This window comes from Scyliorhinus canicula, chromosome 7 (genome assembly GCF_902713615.1).
Source record: "Scyliorhinus canicula chromosome 7, sScyCan1.1, whole genome shotgun sequence".
NCBI classification, from domain to species: domain Eukaryota; kingdom Metazoa; phylum Chordata; class Chondrichthyes; order Carcharhiniformes; family Scyliorhinidae; genus Scyliorhinus; species Scyliorhinus canicula.
In genome coordinates, this window is record NC_052152.1 from 11,720,132 (window position 1) to 11,740,138 (window position 20,007).

Here is a 20,007-nt window from a genome sequence, read left to right on the forward strand (position 1 = left end):
CGAGGTGTACAAGACTATGAGGGGCATGGACTGCATGGATAGAGAGTAGCTGTCCGCCTTAGTTGAAGGGTCAGTTACGAGGTGAGGGGCAGGTGGTTTCGGGGGAATTTGAGGGTGGCGACGGTCTGGAATGCACTGCCTGGGAGGGAGGGAGAGGCGGGTTGCCTCACATCCTTTAACAAGTACCTGGATGAGTACTTGGCGCATCATAACATTCAAGGCTCTGGGCCAAGTGCTGACAAGGCATTAGGTAGGCAGGTCAGGTGTCTTTCATGCGTTGGTGCAGTCTTGATGGGTCGAAGGGCCTCTTCTGCACTATATTATCCTGTAATCCTGTGAACTGACAATGCTGCGGATATGGGTGGGCAAACAGGGAAGATCTACACCATCACTTTCCTGCCAAACTCCACTGTCTCGGGAATCTCATTATTTTTTCGGTTCAACGGATCATGACCTTCAACCCCTCCCAAACTTCTCCCATCGCATGCTAACACATTGTTTCCTTGATGTGGAGATGCCGGCGTTGGACTGGGGTGAGCACAGTAAGAAGTCTTACAACACCAGGTTAAAGTCCAACAGGTTTGTTTCAAACACGAGCTTTCGGAGCACGGCTCCTTCTTCAGGTGAATGGAAAGGCTTTCCATTCACCTGAAGAAGGAGCCGTGCTCCGAAAGCTCGTGTTTGAAACAAACCTGTTGGACTTTAACCTGGTGTTGTAAGACTTCTTACATTGTTTCCTGTCATTCATCAACACCCTGTCTCATCCAATATGTCGGAGGCTCGTCAGCCCCACTCTTCCCTGCCCACTCCACACACCCTCTCCCCACTCACCCCTCACTCACCCGTGCTGGTCCCGAGCTTCTGCGTGAGCTGCTCCTCCCCCTTGTGCGGCAGAGTTCAACAACGTAAACCGCTGACCTTACATGTGACTGCTCAAAGGTAACTGGGGTGCGCCACCTTTAAACAAACACAAGCCGGGTGCCCTAGCATGCCCCTGCGCTGCTGAATTAATTGTAAAGGTAGAACGTAATTGCAAAAGGTTTTAATATCACAAGACTTCATGGCATAGAAATGTACATGTCGGAACCTGTGGTCACAGGAATGAGTCAGGACACACCTGCCACTGCCGTACCACTGATTTCTCTGCATCTGTCCCCACCACCACAAAATCAAAATGTCAGCTCCCACTTAAAGAGACACCCCCACCATATTTCCCACTCTTCCAAGACCGCAAAACTCCGCCCAATGTCCGCCAGCACGCTTGATAATTTACACGAAGCGTGGGCACCAGAGACTCTGGAGATTTTGGCAGCTACAGGGAATGACGATGTGATTTAATTGGGCAGGCCTCTTTTAACATTTTATAATTCGACTTTTGTTAGCTGTGTCCCTATTTTTTAAAATAAAAAGCTTTACATTTTTTCTTTGACAGAAAGACAGATTCCTAATGTGCTATTCCATCCTCTCTCAATTCTTCCACCGTGCCACGTTTCATGTTTCTAAATGATTGGAAGGATTTGCTGTTCAATTTTTCCTGCAGTGACTGCGTGGAACCTGGCTCAAGTGTCATAAATAAAAAGCTAAAAGTAGGAGAGCAGGTTGCGCGACTGGAATATCTTATCGGTGCTCTGAGCATGACAGTTTTGCATTGCTGGCCCACTGGGGAGTGTGTGAGGGGATCATTCATTTGTACCTGATGGAATGTGCAAGATAGCAGAGAATGTTGGGCCCTTTTGGAGAGCCAACAGCATATGAGTAAGGAAGGGAGTTCTGTATCGATGGGGAGATGGCGGCATAGTGGTAATCCAAAGGTTAATGCTCTGGTGATACAGGTTCAAATCTCATCATGCAGCTGTTGGAATTTAAACTCCATTGGAATTGGAAGATGGGGCACAATTCAACAATCGCATTGCGCCCGGTGTGGATCCGGGCACAGTGGGTGAAATATGCAGGAGCCCCAAATCAGGGTACACGCCAGGCACCAGGCCGATCGCTGGTCACCCAACTTGCTATGCCCAGTGCGATCTGAATCTCGCCCTTGCTTGGGTGGCACTGCCAAGGTGCGAGGGGCACTGCCAGGGTGCCAGGTTGGCAGTCTAAAGGTGCCCAGGAGCCAGCTTGGCACATCCAGGGGTTTTCATAGAATTTACAGTGCAGAAGGAGGCCATTCAGCCCTTCGAGGCTGTACCGGCTCTTGGAAAGAGCACCCTACCTAAGGTCAACAACTCCACCCTATCCCTACAACCCAGTAACCCCATCCAACACTAAGGTCAATTTTGGTCACTAAGGGCAATTTATCATGGCCAATCCACCTAACGTGCACATCTTTGGAGTGTGGGAGGAAACCGGAGCACCCGGAGGAAACCCACGCACACACGGGGAGAAGGTGCAGACTCCGCACAGACAGTGACCCAAGCCGGAATCGAACCAGGGACCCTGGTACTGTGAAGCAATTGTGTTATCCACAATGCTACCGTGCTGCCGGGTTGGACCTGGGGGAGGTGCCCTTGCCAATTTGAAGTGGGTGTGTGGTTTAAGGGCCTAGAGAAGGTTGGGGGGGGTGAAGAGGATGTCCAGAAAACAGGGGGAGGGGGCGGTAAAAGGGGGTGCATGTCGAGATCAGCACTGCCATTCAAAATGGCACCCGACCAACTAAAGTGTGGCCTCGGTGGGAAGACATACCCTGAGGCCCAGAAGGCCAGCAAAATGCAGATGAATAGCGGGGTGAATCTTGGCCCTGCAGTCGCCAAGGAACACCTCGCTAAACACGCCCAAAAGCAGACTTTAACTTTTCTCCGCAGAAGCGCGCCCCTTTTCACAATTTCGGTGACCATGACAACTGTTGCTGATTGTTATAAAAACCAATCTGGTCCATTAGTGTCCTTGAGGGAAGGAAACCTGTGATCATTGCCGAGAAAATGAAAAATGAAAATCGCTTATTGTCACAAGTATGTTTTAAATATAGTTACTGTGAAAAGCCCCTAGTCGCCACATTCCGGCACCTGTTCGGGGAGGCTGAGAGCTAGTGTGACTCCAGACCCACAACAATGTGGATTAATTGCCCTCTGAAATTGCCCTGCAAACCTCTCAATTCAAGGGTAATTTTGGATGGACAATAGCTGCTGGCCGTGCCAATGACGCTCACATCCCATGGAAGAATATTTTCAAAGTGTTTTTGCTCAAAAAATACCCTGTAGTTTTTACATAAGACACCTAAACAAGGGCTCGTTTGTTGACAATAAGTACCGTTGTGGAAATGTTGCTGGTAAAGAATATTTACAGGGTTCTTCTCAATATTATTTACGCTTTCTGCTATTAATCTTCAATATAAAAAATCCATCTTAAAAAATCAGTCTGCTAAATTGAGTGTTTTTTTAGGTCAGCCTAGGTTTGTCCACAGTTTGACAAATACAAAAAATTGTTTTCATTTTGCACAAAAAAAGTATTTCTTGTACCACAAAGCATGAAAGGAATTGCAAGAAGGGTCGTTTAAAATTGTCACTTTTTGTTTGTTGTGTTGAGACATCCTGGGCGAGTGCGCGGTCAATTCCAACCCCACAGACCCCGGATTCCCAACAGAAGTGAATTAACCAATAATTTGTGTATTTTACTGCGATCTTTGACCCTTGACTGCTCCAATGAGTTACAGGGACTAGATTTGTAAGGAAATATTAGCAAAACTGTATATTTATAACAAGGGTAAAAATGAACATAGAATGGTCAGAATGGAACAATTGTCTGCTAATCTAATTATTCCACAAACCCCGTCCCATCCTCCACAAGACAGATACATGGCGGAGGGGGTATGAAAGGTTCAAAAATAACAGGGATTTAGAGATATGAGAGATTTAAAGATATTCGCTGCTGAGCTCGAGGTCTTTGAAGGCAGTGATCTTTTCAGAATGCAAGGTGTTGAACCATCATCGGTTGGTTTGGATCTTCTAATGCTTGTCTTCAGTTAGAACATGCAGGCTGCAGAATTCTCTCCGGACTTGCCTTCTCTTCCGCTGGCCTGGACTTTCACAGATAACTCCCCTCAGCTCTGTGCAATTCTCACTGGCATCCACCAGATAGACCATAAGCCTCACTGAATTAAATCTACAATTATCACTATGAGGGTGTTAAGTGGATTTTTAAACAGCCCCTCTGCCAGCAGGGGTCACTGGACTGGAACCTCCCACAGGTGAAATTGACTGCAGGGGAAAAGAACTTTATCCTGAACTCTCAGGAAGAACCCAACGGGCAAGAGAAAATTTGGAGCATTGGCTTCAAAGTTCTTAACCAGAATAAAAATATCTACTTGCCCACAGCTTCCCGCATAGGTTACTTTCACAGACTAGCCGGGAGCATTTAAATCACCATGCCTTTGAAACAGAGATTTACATTTTCACAAACCTGGCTGGAGATATTTAAGACAGGCGTTACTTCCCCAGGCTGGCTGGAAGCATTCAAATAGTCAGGCCAAGAGCTGATAGAGGGAGAGAGTTTTAAACGTGTCTCCTTGCCAAGGTTTTCACTGAGACAAGATGGAAACTGCCTTGTGTTCGAGAATTTTCTGAAAGGCTCCACCAATTCCAATCGAGAATGGAAGATCTCCCGGAATTTAAAAAGGAGCTGATTGGCTGCACACCAAGTCCATCAAAATGACATCTCGGACTATGCCACAGATCATAATGACTCGAGGGGTCTGCATGGTCAGTCCAAATTGCAGCTTGCAGTGGGTGTGGGGGGGGGGGGGGGGGGAGGGGAGTTCAGCGCAAAACCAAAGGTCTGTAATGTTGCAGGACATGAATTTTAAAAATAGAAACATGTAACAGGCAAGGAGTTGACAAGTTCCATAGAGATGAAATAATACTGACTTTCTACAGTTGCTTATTTGACTATCTGATATGATACAGTGAGATTGTTTTTTATGTATAAATATTCTATTTTCATTAACATATAGCTCGACTTCTGTTTCTAACTGAAGGAGAGAATGATTGCAGAGTAAGGAATGTAATTAATGCATAATACTGGTAAACTGAAGTGCCAAATCACTGTGTATTCGCACTGAGGTTGATGTCATTGTAATAATAGTTAGGTTGGAGGTCAGTTTCAGTCTTATGTCCAAATCTAGCCACCAGAGTTCAGGAAGGGTGTCAAAAACATGAAGCGGGTGTGGAGGCAACTTGAATGGTATCAGGGACGAAGTACTTCATGGATGTGGAAAGCTCTGAACTCCCCAGCATCCGATTGGGGAGATACCCCAAAGATGCACTGGTGAATCCCTCTGGGGGACTTCCCAGGTAGAGGTTTGCATGGAAATTGCCCAGAAGTGCAAAATTCCCTGGGCAATTATCCTGCACTGGGAATGTGACTTACATTGCAAACTTTGGATGGTCCCGGCTGTGTTATGTAAATGGTTACCAGTAAGAATTGGTCGAATTAAAATCTCTTCTAACTTCTGGGTGAATATTTTAAAGACCCAGACTGATTCGCAGCCACCCCCACCCTCCCCCCCCCCCCACCCACCCCTTTTCCATGCCCCCATGGGGTACGTCCTTCTTCAATCCCACAAACCTGGATGGCGATGGAGAACAGCTGCACCACCTGGATCTCACCCGGCCTGAGTTGGAAGGTTGGGATAGACAGGCATCGAAGAAAACTCATGTGGATAAGTGAGCACGAAGTGGCAATCTGATTGCCACTCTGAGGAAGTTACAGAGCTGGAAGCATTCTCTTGGGAACAGAGGAAGTTGAGAAGAGATTTAATTAAAGGAGTTCCAAACTTTCAAGGGAGTTAGATACAGTACATAGAGATAAACAGCTTCCATGGGAAGGAGGGTCATTAATCAAAGGGCGCATATTTAAGAACTAGCAAAATAAATATTCTGGGAGAGGGAAGATGAAGAGAATTGTTTTGCGCAACAAATTTTTATTTAGATGGCACTACCAGAAAGGATGGAAGAAGAAGATTCATGTGTAACTTCTAAAAAAAATTAGATCAATAATTTAAAAGGGAGAAAGGAATAAGCAGCAGGAGAGGGACTAATTGGGTAGCACTTATGAAAAGCCAAAACAGGCCTGATGGCCTCCAGCTGTGCTGCATGATTCCATAATTTTATAAAATGAATGTCTGTCCATTCAACCTCTGAAAGTAGATTGGACAAATACTTCACGAGGCATCTGAAAAACACGGAAGTGTGTTCACTCTCCCACATACAACTCCGAAAGAGGACTTCATTCAGTTTATAAAACAAGCCACTGCTCCTATCCCCTGGACCTAATTGATGAACAACATCTGGAAGATGGGATGGCATTTTGTATCGTTATACTGCTCCAATGACCCTGAAATAATGAGATTAACAGGGTTGACATTTCATAATTAAAACGGTGCCAAAGCTGATTCCCCAATAATAATTTGATTTAATCAGTTTGTTTGAGTAGAAGGTACAAACTGGAGTCAAGCTCATTATGTGAGTGAGGTAACAAATTAAAGGAATGTTGAGCCCAGGTTGCAAAGTTTTGCTGCACTTTCTGCAAATTACTTTGAAAGTTGAAGTGGTTTTACGCCAGTTCCAGACTGGTTACACTGCAGAAGCAGGCCATTCAACCCAGCCAACCACAGCCCATCTTCTCCTACCCTACTTCATCTAACTTTATCTCATCTATTCCTATCCCCCCTCCATCATGTTTAAAAATAAGTGGTGTGGGGGAGGGGGGGGGGGGGGGGGGAGATTCCTTGGCCTCCCCGTGATGTGTTTCTCAGCAGTGGGAGGTGGCCCACCGTTGGCCGATGGTGGGAGCTTCTGGTCTCGCTGCTGTCAACGGGATTTCCCATTGAATCCATCTGTCAATGGAATTTCCCATTGAGTCCACCCATCAATGGGATTTCCCATTGAAGATCCCGTGAGCTATGAACAGCCAAACAATCTCGCCTGGGGTCTCCCATCTTAAGAACGGGATGAGGAGGGATTTCTTCTCTCAGAGGGTGGGTTCGTCTGTGGAATTCTCTTCTCCAGGGAGCAGCTGAAGGTGGGTCATTGAACATGTTCAATGCTGTGTTACGCAGATTTTGTTTGACAAGCGAGTCAAAGATTACTCCGGAGAGGCAGGAAAGTGGAGTTAAGACCACAGTCAGATCAGCTCTGACCTTACTGAATGGCAGAGCAGGCGTAATGGGCCGAATGGCCTACCCCATCTCCTCATGAACCGATGATTTTTTGTTTCCCCTGACTTATCCTGGGAATCTCCTGCTGTTATTAAGTTCAGATTGAAGCGGTTGCTTCGGGATTCTGGTGTCAGGCATCTGAATGACATATCCTTCCCAGCAGAGCTGGTTTGGAGTGAACAGTGTCTCGATGTTGGGCATGTTGGCTTGTGAGGTGACAATGCTGCTGGACTGCCTTTCCAGCCATCCGTTTTCTAGACTGCTCATGGTACTTCTCGAATGCTGTGAGGTTTCTGCTGTAGGGTGTCGAGACCTGTGAAGCATACTGGAGGGCAAGGATTATTGCTGCCTGGTAAACCATGACCTTAGATTTGGGGTGAAATCCTCGTCCTCAAATGCATTTTTCCTCAGTCTGCCAAAGGCTGAGCTTGAAAGGGATACTGAATTTCCTCATCTCAGTCTACCTTTGTTGGGATACAGGCATTGGAGGGTCATTGAGGTAGCCATGTGTGAAAGCTGATTTTAGCATACAAAACCGACTCTGAATTGTTTTTCAGTCTATGGTTGTGCAGAGTGATGCAAGCTAGTCAAAGTGAGAATCAATACTTTCTGGAACAGGCAAGTCCATTCCATGTCACCTTTCCATTCCAATCTCTAACTTAATCAGCGACTGAAAATCTTAGCTATGTCCACCCAAAATTGGGGCAAAAATGCATGAATATTTATGCCCCTGTGTGTGTGTGGCAGCCATCGTTCAGTCACAGCTTGCCCCCAAGTCAGAAGGTGGGGCGTCAAGTCCCTTTCCAGAATCTGAGCACAAACTCTACGCTGACCCTCCAAGTGCAGCCGGGATGGGATGCTGCACTGACGAGGGTTCAGCCTTTTTCAATGATTTGTTGAACAAAAGCCTCATCTTCCCTCTCAGGTCATCTTAAAAGCTTCAATGGAGAGCAGGGGAATTCTCCCTCTGGACAATATTGATCTCTTAATCAACATCACTAAAACCTCAAATTACCGAGGGCTATATTTTCTGGCCCTGCCCACCGGGGGGAAGGGGGGGAGGGAATGGTTGCGGGGCGGCGTGGACAATTTGACTGACCACTTCAATGTCCGTTGACCTCAGACAGGAATGTATGGTGGGCATAACCAAAAATACCCACCTCTAGTTCCTGTCTGGGGGAGCTTGCCATGTGAAAATTGGCTGCTGCACATCAACAGTGACCACATTTCCAAAGTACTTCTCCTGATCATCAAACGCTTTGAGGCATCCTGAGGATGTGGAAGGCTCTATGCAAATGCAAGTCTTCCTCTTGCCCTCTCCATACCACCGTTGAATACAAAAGAGCTGATTAAAATCATTAAGTCGCGAGGCTGCAAGCGAAACACAGGTCGTTGGGTATGCTGTCAAACGTGGGCTGATCATGATGATTTTCCAACAATGTCTAAGGTGTTCTGTGATTGCGGTAATTAAAAGGGGGAAAAGGTTATTCATCAAGGCCCTGACTTCTCAACCTTGCCCCTCACCTGAGGTGTGGTGATCCTCAGGTTAAATCACCGCCAGTCAAAGGGGAAAGCAGCCGATGGTCCTCTGGGACTATGGCGACTTTACCGTACCTTTTTAATAAGCCAATTTACACATTCCAGCTTCGAAACACAGAAATATTTAAATGCTGTTGTTAACTGACTGGTCCAGGCAAAATCAAAACACTAGAAAAATACTGTGCGGGATTTTCCGTTCCCCGCCTCCGATTTTGTAAGCGGTTATCGGGCGGCAAATCCCTTTTGACGCTGAAATCGGGGGTGACGCATGTTTGACGCACTGTTTGTACACTCCGCCCCCTCTGTGGTGGTATGATTTGCATAGCTGTCTGCCATTGGTGCAGAACACTGGCTTACCATTGGCCCTGGTCGGTCATGTGCCTCTCGACCAATTGGTTGAGACCAGTCATGTGACGGCTCCCCGATTGGTCGAGAGGCTGAGTTAACCCCGCCTCCAGAGCGAGGTATAAATACCCAGAACGCCCGGCGGTCGTCCATTTACTGTAGTCGACCGCAGGGCTAACTTCTAGCTTATTAAAGCCTAACTTTTGTACAGCAACTCGTCTCGCGTTCGATTGATGGTTCATTACCCTCCAAAATGGGTCATCGCGTCGCACGCCGCACACCATGGGGATGGCCTCAGCGTGTCACCTGAAGGCCCTCCCCCGATGCTCCGCCCCCGATGGGCCGTGGTCCCGACCGCGTGGGGGGCCTGTGGTCTCAGCGGTTGGGAACCCGGAAAGGCGGATGCGGACTGAGTCCCCAGTGCCACCACAGTGAGGTGGGAGCCATGCTGCTGGCCGGGGTGGGGGCTGGTTTCTGCGAGGGCTGGGGGGACTGGCGAGGGGTGACGGCCAGGGTTTGGCCAGGATAGGACTATCCGGCAGGTCGGGTCCGCGCACTGCGGGTGCCATGTTTTACGGTGCGACCGCTGCAGGTCGTTGCCATGCACATGCGCGGCCACAGACCCAGCAAGTCTCCAGCCGTTTATATCGTAGGAGCCGGGAGTTTTATGCAGCACGGCTACTCGCCCCTCGCCGGTCCTCTGACCGGTGAAGGCGTGCTGCCGATTGTTTTGACGTAAAATGTCACAGATCCTCCGCACCTAGGCTCACAAACGGTGAATTCAGCCCATTGCGTGTACTAGAAATCCAAAATAAAAAATAAAATTAAGAGGTGGGAAAACTCAGCACCTGTAAAGAAATGAATGACCTTTTATCGGAACTGGGGACAAAGCAGTTCTGACGGAAGGTTGTCCTCCGGAAATGATTCTGTTTCTCTCTCCACAGATGCTGTCAGACCTATTGGGTACTTGCGGGATTTTCTATTTTTATTTCTGCCTCGGCAGCAAACTGGCTCTTAATCTAAGAGAGGGTCTGCAATAATATTGAGAGCTCTCACAGGTGGAAATCAAATAGTCTATGCCTAATTTATCCAACTTACCTGGAACAAAGTCAAATGTACACAGAGCTGTTGAGTTATTCATTTTCAATACATTTGAGAGTGGAAGCACTTCCATTAAGAGGCCCTGCTGCATACCTTTTCTGTTTCAATGCCTTTCCCCCCCCACCTCTCGTTGTCTGAAAGGCAATCTGGCTGGGTTCCACAAAGTACTGAGAGATCTCACACAAGTGCACAATCATGTTTGTCACTGGATATTGTGTCCAGGCTAATTTCCCTTAGCAGAACCTTTTCCTTATCTATCCATGGGATCCGGGCGTCGCTGGCTGGGCCAGCATTTATTGCCCACCCGGAGGGCATTTAAGAGTCAACCACACTGCTGTGGGTCTGGAGTCACATATAGGCCAGATCAGGTAAGGATGACATATTTCCTTCCCTTCAAAAGCAATTGTACCACCCAAGTGAGCCCCACAAAATAAATTAAGGTAAAATTCTTTCCACCAGTGGGCGGGTCGATAGCCAGAGGCCACAGATTTAAGAAAACTGGCAAACGGACCATCGGGGAGATGAAGATAATCTTTGTTATGCTGTGAGTTGATATGATCTGGAATGATAGCAGAAGCAGATTCAATGATATCATTCAAAGAGGAATTAGATGAATACTTAGAAACAAAAATTCATCGGGCTAACGACAGGAGCGTGATGAGCGGGAATAGAATTTTTCAGAGGACTAGTCGGGTACGATGACCAAATGGGATCCTTCTGAGCTGTCACGTTCAAAGATTCAATCTTTAATTGTTGCTTATTATAATAGAAATACATTTCTGATTGGAAAAAAAAACCATTTGGAACTACAACTGTGTAAACCAGAGTCTCCACAGGATCCTTAGCCCTAATCTCAGATACATATGGGAAGCATATCAGGGATAGGTCTGAGGAAAACATTCTGCAAACACCTGCCACTGGCAGATAGCTTCACTGTCCTGGACACTCATTGCAAAATTACACGTGCATTCCCTGTGTTATTTCAATCCATAGATTTAATCGAGTAAATCCTCACTTAAAGTTACAGTTGTGTTCCTGAAATTCACAACTTTAAGCAAAACAGCTTTAGGTGAACCACATTTTCACGTCAAAACCAATGCAAAAGCTATTGTTCAGCTCAGTAGGATCTTCCTCACCAGAAAAGACAATAAAACATCAGTATGGCTGAAAGAAAAAAGCACATGTCAAATCTTTTTGACTTGTACTGATCAGAACTTTGCATGAATACCTGTACGTTAGTGTATACGATATGAGAAGAGAATGCTGATTGGTTGAAAAGTGGATTCTGATTGGAAGAGGCATTGCCATGGAGAATGCACCAATTGATGATGATTGACAAATAACTGGCAAGCATTGTTTGAAATTTAAACTAGGCAGCTTGATTTTTACATTAGAAATAAGGGCCGAAATTCTCCCCTACCCAGCGGGGCGGGGGGTCCCGGCGTAGCGGAGTGGCGCCAACCACTCCGATGTCGGGCCTCCCCAAACGTGCGGAATTCTCCGCACCTTTAGGGGCCAAGCCCTCACATTGAGGGGCTAGGCCCATGCCGGAGCGGTTGGCACCACACCGACTGGGGCCAAAACCGGCAACAACGGCCTTTGATGCCCGCCGTCCGGCGCCGGGGCTGGCTGAAAGGCCTTCGCTGGTTCGCACATGCGCCGGTGCGTCAGCTGCCGCTGACGTTACCATCGGCGCATGCACGCTGGGGGATTCTCTTCTGCCTCCGCCATGGTGGAGGCCGTGGCGGCGGCGGAGGAAAGAGTGCCTCCATGGCACTGACCCGCCCGCTGATCGGTGGGCTACGATCGCGGGCTTGGCCAACGTGGGGGCACCCCCCGGGGTCCGATCGCCCCCCCCCCCCCCCCCCCAGGGCCCCGGGACCCGCCGGCACAGAGGTGGTTCAAACCACGGCGGCGGGAGAGGCCTCTCAGTGGCGGGACTTCATCCAGGCCAGAGAATAACGACAGCACAGAAACCCGTAGCCTCCCGCCGGCCCCCGCCATTCTCCGAGGCAGGCGGCGGGATTGGCGGCACGCCGTCTTTTTGCGGGTGGGAGAATTCTGGCCATGGCGGGGGCGGGATTTTCGGCGGCCCCGGGCGATTCTCCGACCCTGCTGGGGGTCGGAGAATTTCACCCATGGAGTGTGATCTCACCCGACTTGGCGAGACCTCTTGCAAGATTTACGAAGCTTGGAACAACTTGCAGGATCTAACGAGATCTAACGAGACATTACGATCTGGATTTCGCCGTCGCTGGGCAAGATCCAGATTTATATATTTAAGTGAGCAGTTAAACTAATTAGTGGCCCTGAACTCTTGTTTCTCCCACGATTTATGAAAAAAAGAAAAGGTTACATAATTTGAGCCAGAGTTCCATTCTGGAATCTTCCCGCCCAATTATAACATCAACTGGAATCGTAACAGTAGGGCCTGTACCATGCCCATTGAGAAACTAGTGGCATGCTGTTTGATATGATCCGCCAGTCTTTGGTAAATCAAGTTGAAATACTTTACAGTGTTAAATTCCTATACGATAAATTAAATACATTTTTCAAAAACTAATGTTAAAAATATGAAAGAAATATGATAACTTTCTACTTATTACCCACTCACTGCCGACCCTGTTTGCCACTGATTCTGCTTCCTCACCCTCCCGCTCAACACATATCCTGCACTCTGGCCCTCTTGGTCACTGTAGACCCTTCCTCACACCCAACCCTCCGGCTTACGGCCTCTCCCGCCCCCTCTCTCTCTGAACACCCCCCCCCCCGTACCCACACACTCTCTCTGAACACCCCCCCCGTACCCACACACTCTCTCTGAACCCCCCCCCCGTACCCGCACACTCTCTCTGAACACCCCCCCCCCCGTACCCACACACTCTCTCTGAACCCCCCCCCGTACCCACACACTCTCTCTGAACACCCCCCCCCCCCCGTACCCACACACATAGGAGCAGAATTAGGCCTCATCTCTGATTTAAAGGATCGTCCCTTTAGTCTGAAATGGTGGCCTCTGGTTCGGGTTTTTCCGACAAGTGGAAACATCCTCTCCACGTCCACACTCTCCAGGCCGAACAGTATCCTGTAAGTTTCAACTCCAACGAGTACAGACCCAGAGTCCTCAACCATTCCTCATACGACAAGTTCTTCATTCCATATGTCACCCTCTGACGTATGGCCTCTCCCGCTCCCGGACTCATCCTCTGATCCTTGCCCGCACCGAACACTCCTCGTCCCAACTCTCCAACTTGTGGCTTCCCTTTTCCAAACCTGCATTCCTGTCCTGTCGATCGAATTTGAAGCTGAGACACTGGCGTCCCAATCCTGGTGCTGCCGAATTGCCCAGCTGGGAGAAGTTATGGAAACATCTAAAATAGCAGAAGACGGAGGCAATTTGGCCCTTCGAGCCTGCTCCACCATTCATTCCTATCATGGCTGATCATCAAACTCAATAGTCGAATCCCGCTCTCCCCCCAGCATATCCTTAATGCCCCTTCACCCTCAGTGCATTAACGAGCAGCTTCTTCAAAATGTACAATGTTTTGGCCTCAACTACTTCCTGCGGTAGGGAATTTTACAGGCTTACCACTCTCTGGGTGAAGAGGTTTCTCCTCATCTCAGTCCTAAATGGCCCACCCCGTATCCTCGGACTGTGACCCCTGGTTCTGGACACCCCCGCCCTCGGGAACATCCTTCCTGCATCAACCCTGTCCAGTCCAGTCCTGTTAGAATTTTTTTTTTCTGTCAGAATTTTATAGGTTTCTATGAGATCCACATTCATTCTTCTGAGCTCCAGCAAATACAATCCGAACCGATTAAATCTCTCCTCATACATCAGTCCCGCCATCCCAGGAATCAATCCTGTAACCATTCGCTGCATTCTCTCGACAGCAAGGTTGCGCCTTCCTGGGCATTAGCTGTGAGCAAGGGCGCTTCAGGTGAGTGACGAGAACAGCTTCAACTTAAGTCTGCAGTCAAAACACTTGAAAGAGGAAGTCTCTGGCCTATTTGGCTTTGAATGTCACAGGCCTGAGGGCCACCAGTGACCGGGTATCATGGAGCTCGAGAGGCCACAGGCTTAAGGCTAGCAGCGAGAGAGTGTCAAGGAGCTGGAGAGGTCGTAGGCCTGAGGGCCAACAGTGACTGGGTATCAGGCAGCTGGAGAGGCCACAGGCTTTAGACTAGCAGCGAGAGGGTGTCAGTAAGCACGAGAGGCTGCAGGCCTGAGAGTCAGCAGCGAGAGGGTGTCAAGGAGCTGGAGAGGCTGCAGGCCTGAGAGTCAGCAGCGAGAGGGTGTCAAGGAGCTGGGGAGGCTACAGGCCTGAGAGTCAGCAGCGAGAGGGTGTCAGTAAGCTGGAGAGGCTGCAGGCCTGAGAGTCAGCAGCGAGAGGGTGTCAGTAAGCTGGAGAGGCTGCAGGCCTGAGAGTCAGCAGCGAGAGGGTGTCAGTAAGCTGGAGAGGCTGCAGGCCTGAGAGTCAGCAGCGAGAGGGTGTCAGTAAGCTGGAGAGGCTGCAGGCCTGAGAGTCAGCAGCGAGAGGGTGTCAGTAAGCTGGAGAGGCTGCAGGCCTGAGAGTCAGCAGCGAGAGGGTGTCAAGGAGCTGGGGAGGCTGCAGGCCTGAGAGTCAGCAGCGAGAGGGTGACAGTAAGCTGGAGAGGCTGCAGGCCTGAGAGTCAGCAGCGAGAGGGTGTCAGTAAGCTGGAGAGGCTGCAGGCCTGAGAGTCAGCAGCGAGAGGGTGTCAGTAAGCTGGAGAGGCTGCAGGCCTGAGAGTCAGCAGCGAGAGGGTGTCAGTAAGCTGGAGAGGCTGCAGGCCTGAGAGTCAGCAGCGAGAGGGTGTCAGTAAGTTGGAGAGGCTGCAGGCCTGAGAGTCAGCAGCGAGAGGGTGTCAGTAAGCTGGAGAGGCCGCAGGCCTGAGAGTCAGCAGCGAGAGGGTGTCAGTAAGCTGGAGAGGCTGCAGGCCTGAGAGTCAGCAGCGAGAGGGTGTCAGTAAGTTGGAGAGGCCGCAGGCCTGAGAGTCAGCAGCGAGAGGGTGTCAGTAAGCTGGAGAGGCTGCAGGCCTGAGAGTCAGCAGCGAGAGGGTGTCAGTAAGCTGGAGAGGCCGCAGGCCTGAGAGTCAGCAGCGAGATGGTGTCAAGGAGCTGGAGAGGCTGCAGGCCTGAGAGTCAGCAGCGAGAGGGTGTCAGTAAGCTGGAGAGGCTGCAGGCCTGAGAGTCAGCAGGGAGAGGGTGTCAGTAAGCTGGAGAGGCTGCAGGCCTGAGAGTCAGCAGCGAGAGGGTGTCAGTAAGCTGGAGAGGCCGCAGGCCTGAGAGTCAGCAGCGAGATGGTGTCAAGGAGCTGGAGAGGCTGCAGGCCTGAGAGTCAGCAGCGAGAGGGTGTCAGTAAGCTGGAGAGGCTGCAGGCCTGAGAGTCAGCAGCGAGAGGGTGTCAGTAAGCTGGAGATGATGATGTGGAGATGCCGGCGTTGGACTGGGGTGAGCACAGTAAGAAGTCTTACAACACCAGGTTAAAGTCCAACAGGTTTGTTTCAAACACGAGCTTTCGGAGCACGGCTCCTTCTTCAGGTGAATGGTGAGAGGGTCCCATTCACCTGAAGAAGGAGCCGTGCTCCGAAAGCTCGTGTTTGAAACAAACCTGTTGGACTTTAACCTGGTGTTGTAAGACTTCTTACAGTAAGCTGGAGAGGCTGCAGGCCTGAGAGTCAGCAGGGAGAGGGTGTCAGTAAGCTGGAGAGGCTGCAGGCCTGAGAGTCAGCAGCGAGAGGGTGTCAGTAAGCTGGAGAGGCTGCAGGCCTGAGAGTCAGCAGCGAGAGGGTGTCAGTAAGCTGGAGTTGCTGCAGGCCTGAGAGTCAGCAGCGAGAGGGTGTCAGTAAGCTGGAGAGGCTGCAGGCCTGAGAGTCAGCAGCGAGAGTGTGTCAGTAAGCTGGAGAGGCTGCAGGCCTGAGAGTCAGCAGGGAGAGGGTGTCAGTAAGCTGGAGAGGCTGCAGGCCTGAGAGTCAGCAGCGAGAGGGTGTCAGTAAGCTGGAGAGGCTGCAGGCCTGAGAGTCAGCAGCGAGAGGGTGTCAGTAAGCTGGAGAGGCTGCAGGCCTGGGAGTCAGCAGGGAGAGGGTGTCAGTAAGCTGGAGAGGCTGCAGGCCTGAGAGTCAGCAGCGAGAGGGTGTCAAGGAGCTGAGGAGGCTGCAGGATGAGAGTCAGCAGCGAGAGGGTGTCAGTAAGCTGGAGAGGCTGCAGGCCTGAGAGTCAGCAGCGAGAGGGTGTCAGTAAGCTGGAGAGGCTGCAGGCCTGAGAGTCAGCAGCGAGAGGGTGTCAGTAAGCTGGGGAGGCTGCAGGCCTGAGAGTCAGCAGCGAGAGGGTGTCAGTAAGCTGGAGAGGCTGCAGGCCTGAGAGTCAGCAGCGAGAAGGTGTCAGTAAGCTGGAGAGGTCACGGTCTCGCGGCCCCAAAGTAGACTTGTGCAAAAACAATATTCAAACTAATCTCACAACACTAAACAGGAATAAATACCCCATTAATGGCCAACATTAAAGCTTAACAACATTAAAGGGGATGCTGTTAAATGGGGACCTAATGTAGATCAAAAATAACAGGGAGGCCACTCGCAATTCTCAACATGCACATCCAACAGTCAAAGCTCCCCATTGCGAGCTGAATTTTATACATCTAAACCTTTGGGCTCTGTGTTCAAGAACAACATTTCTCGGTATGACTTGTTATTGAGGAACCTCACCCGGTTGTTGTCCACATCGGAACATTATGAGCATCTGCCACAATTTCCTGGAATAACCAATTTGTGGGTAAGGCAACGCCAATGCCGGAGTTTATTGTCTGGTTCCTGTCCCAATCAATAATGCTGACAAAGGAAGCCAGTCAGGGCGCGCAATGGGGGATTTCGACCCCAGGAACTACAGTTGAGGAAAAGGTCAAATGATGATCTAACAACAGCAATGTGCAGATTTATATAGCACCTTTAACATAGTAAAAACATCCCTAGGTGCTCTGGGGGGGCATTACCAGACAGGATTTCATACCGAGTTACCGAAGAAGACATTAGAACCTTGCATGATAGGAGTAAGATGTAGAGGAGCAGAAAGATTTAGTGAGGGAATTCCATATCATAGGGCCTAGACTGGAGAACAGGATGTTGATGGTAAACTGAAGGGAATCGAAGTTCATTCTGATCAAACATGGTGCCTACCTTATTCGAACTGGAGTCCTTGCAAAACCTTTTACCCACCTCAAGGAGGATCTTGGTCCCCTTCTTATAAATACTGACGTCGGGCTTATTGATGTCGGAGAGGACAATCCCTTCTTTCCTCCAGTGGATGGAAGCCTGAGGGTTGGCTGTGACATCACAGCTGATGTTGACAGAATTCCCTTCCCACGAGTAGTAGGTCATCTGGGTTGACAGAAATTTGGGAGCGTCTGGAGGAAGAAAGAAATCAGCAGAAGGAATGTTAGAAAAACAGGGTCACTTTGGCTTGGAAGCAGCAAACCTTCTATTTTCACTGAGCAAAGTCATAGAATTATCATAGAATTTACAGTGCAGAAGGAGGCCATTCGGCCCATCGAGTCTGCACCGGCTCTTGGAAAGAGCACCCTACCCAAGGTCAACACCTCCACCCTATCCCCATAACCCAGTACCTCACCCAACACTAAGGGCAATTTTGAACACAAAGGGCAATTTATCATGGCCAATCCACCTAACCTGCACAGCTTTGGACTGTGGGAGGAAACCAGAGCACCCGGAGGAAACCCACGCAGACACGGGGAGGATGTGCAGACTCCGGACACAGACAGTGACCCAAGCTGGAATCAAACCTGGGACCCTGGAGCTGTGAAGCAATTGTGCTATCCACAATGCTACCGCGCTGCCCATCAATGCAGAATTGGGTGCAAATCTCGATGCTCTCCTCACATCTTGCAGAGCTCATTGATAAATAGCACAACCCCAAACTGAGGTTTCTCGTGCTCCGTGAGTAAAGTCATAGGCTGGACTTTCATGAGATGCAGAACTTAACATGGGTTCAGTGGGCAGAATTGTGCGGTGGACGTTTGCACTGCTGGCGTCTGATGAGGGTCAGTCCAGTAATTAGACTTTATGAAACACTGGGCTGTGTTAATTGTAAGCTAAATCAAGGACCAAGGCAATAGAGAATTCTAAGCAAGATTCAAAAGAGGCCAGTCAAGAGATAGCAGTTAGGTGACATTGAGTTAGTAGCTCGGCAATGGGCGCAATCGCTGATTCCAGTAGAAGCTGCAGCAGAAACTTTGCCCACTTTCAAATGTTTTACACTGAGTTCTCGCTCAAATTGAGCTGCCTGTGGTGATATGGCTCACTGTAAATACACAAGGGATTAATGTAAATACACTACAGCTAAGTAAACACTAGAGCGAGCACCGGAGACTCATGAGATGCAAACATGCAGCTAATGAACACTTGGAATAGGACACAACCAATGAACAGTCAAGACACCCAGAGCTGACACTACCAAAAGGGGGCAATCCATATAAAAGGACAGGGCACACATGCTCTGTCTCTTTCCACAGGCGACACTCAGAGAGAAGGACAGGGGCAAATCAGAAGCATCACACGCACCACGTGGCTTAGAGCAGACTGGTTAGTTCGATTGAGTTACTATAGCAAGATTAGCAGGAAAGTCAAACTCTTAGAGAACTGTGCTGATGGTTCAATAAATCACATTGAACTTACTTCAAAATATGGAGTATCTTTTGGTCAAAGCTGCATCCAGTTGCAGCCTGTGTTATCCCAGAGTACATAACACATCATAGTCGGATGCTACCATGTAAATCTCAAATCTCTGCTTGAATGCACGCCAGTTGGCACTGAGATTGCCGTGGTACCTGAGCTGCTGAGGAACCGGAATCTCGAACATCTTGCCTGGGTGCTGTTGCTGGTAGTCACGGATCTTGCTGAGTTGAACTGTATAGATTCAACAGGCACTACTGGTACCAATTTGTATTATGTACTCTGGGAGAACACAGGCTGCAACATTAACCCCTTGTGTATTTACAGTGATACATATCACCACACTGCCCTGAAAATAATTTGCATTTAAATCTGCAGTGCTTTGCAATGGCGACACCGATACTGGGGAATTGGGGAAGAGACAGGACAATCAAGGGGAAAAGTCGACTCACTGAGTCTGGGTTTCAATCGCCATCATTAAAGAACAGACTATCAGGTCATTTATCTAATTGCTGAAAGTAGGTAGTTTGCTTTTCTTTAATCCTTTCATGGGGTATGGGTGTCACTGGCTGGGTGAGTATTTGTTGCCCGTCCCTAATTGCCCTTGAACTGAGTGGCTTGCAAAGGCCATTTCAGAGGGAAGTCAACCACTTTGCTATGGTTCTGGAGTCATGTGTACGCCAGGCCCCCAGATTTCCTTCCTCAACGGCATTTGCCAATCAGATGGGCTTTTACAACAATCAGCAATGGTTGTCATGCTCACCGTTACTGAGACTAGCTTTTAATTCCAGATTTATTAATTGAATTTAAATTCCAGCAGCTCCCATGGTGGATGTGAATCCTTGCTTCCAGAACGTTAGCTTGGGCGTCTGAATTATTAGGTCAGGGACATTGTCACTGTCTCTCCAAATGTACACATCTTCTATATTACAACAGGACTTCAAAACTACTTCACTGGCCAGAAAGCATCTTGGACATCTTGAGACTGAGAAAGATGCAACAGAAATGCTAAAGAAGTGGAAGTTCTTTATGAAAAAAGAAAGTGCTCAGTACAAATAGGATCAGAGACTAGTCGGTTGCATTCAAAGATGTTTCATCTTTTCTCCCGCATCTCTAATATCTGGGATTCCTACAAACTAGTAAGACAAAAGCAGTGGGTGCAGGGAAAC

General features: G+C 49.0%; 1 protein-coding gene across 1 annotated transcript in view; it reads right to left on the minus strand.

The window, feature by feature from the left end:
* Positions 1 to 20,007, minus strand: part of ncam2 (neural cell adhesion molecule 2) — a 1,376,879-nt gene that overhangs the window by 151,814 nt on the left and 1,205,058 nt on the right. The window contains exon 10 of the mRNA XM_038801391.1: positions 17,366 to 17,553. Coding sequence (XP_038657319.1) covers positions 17,366 to 17,553 — 188 coding nt within the window. The remainder of the gene's footprint in view (positions 1 to 17,365; positions 17,554 to 20,007) is intronic.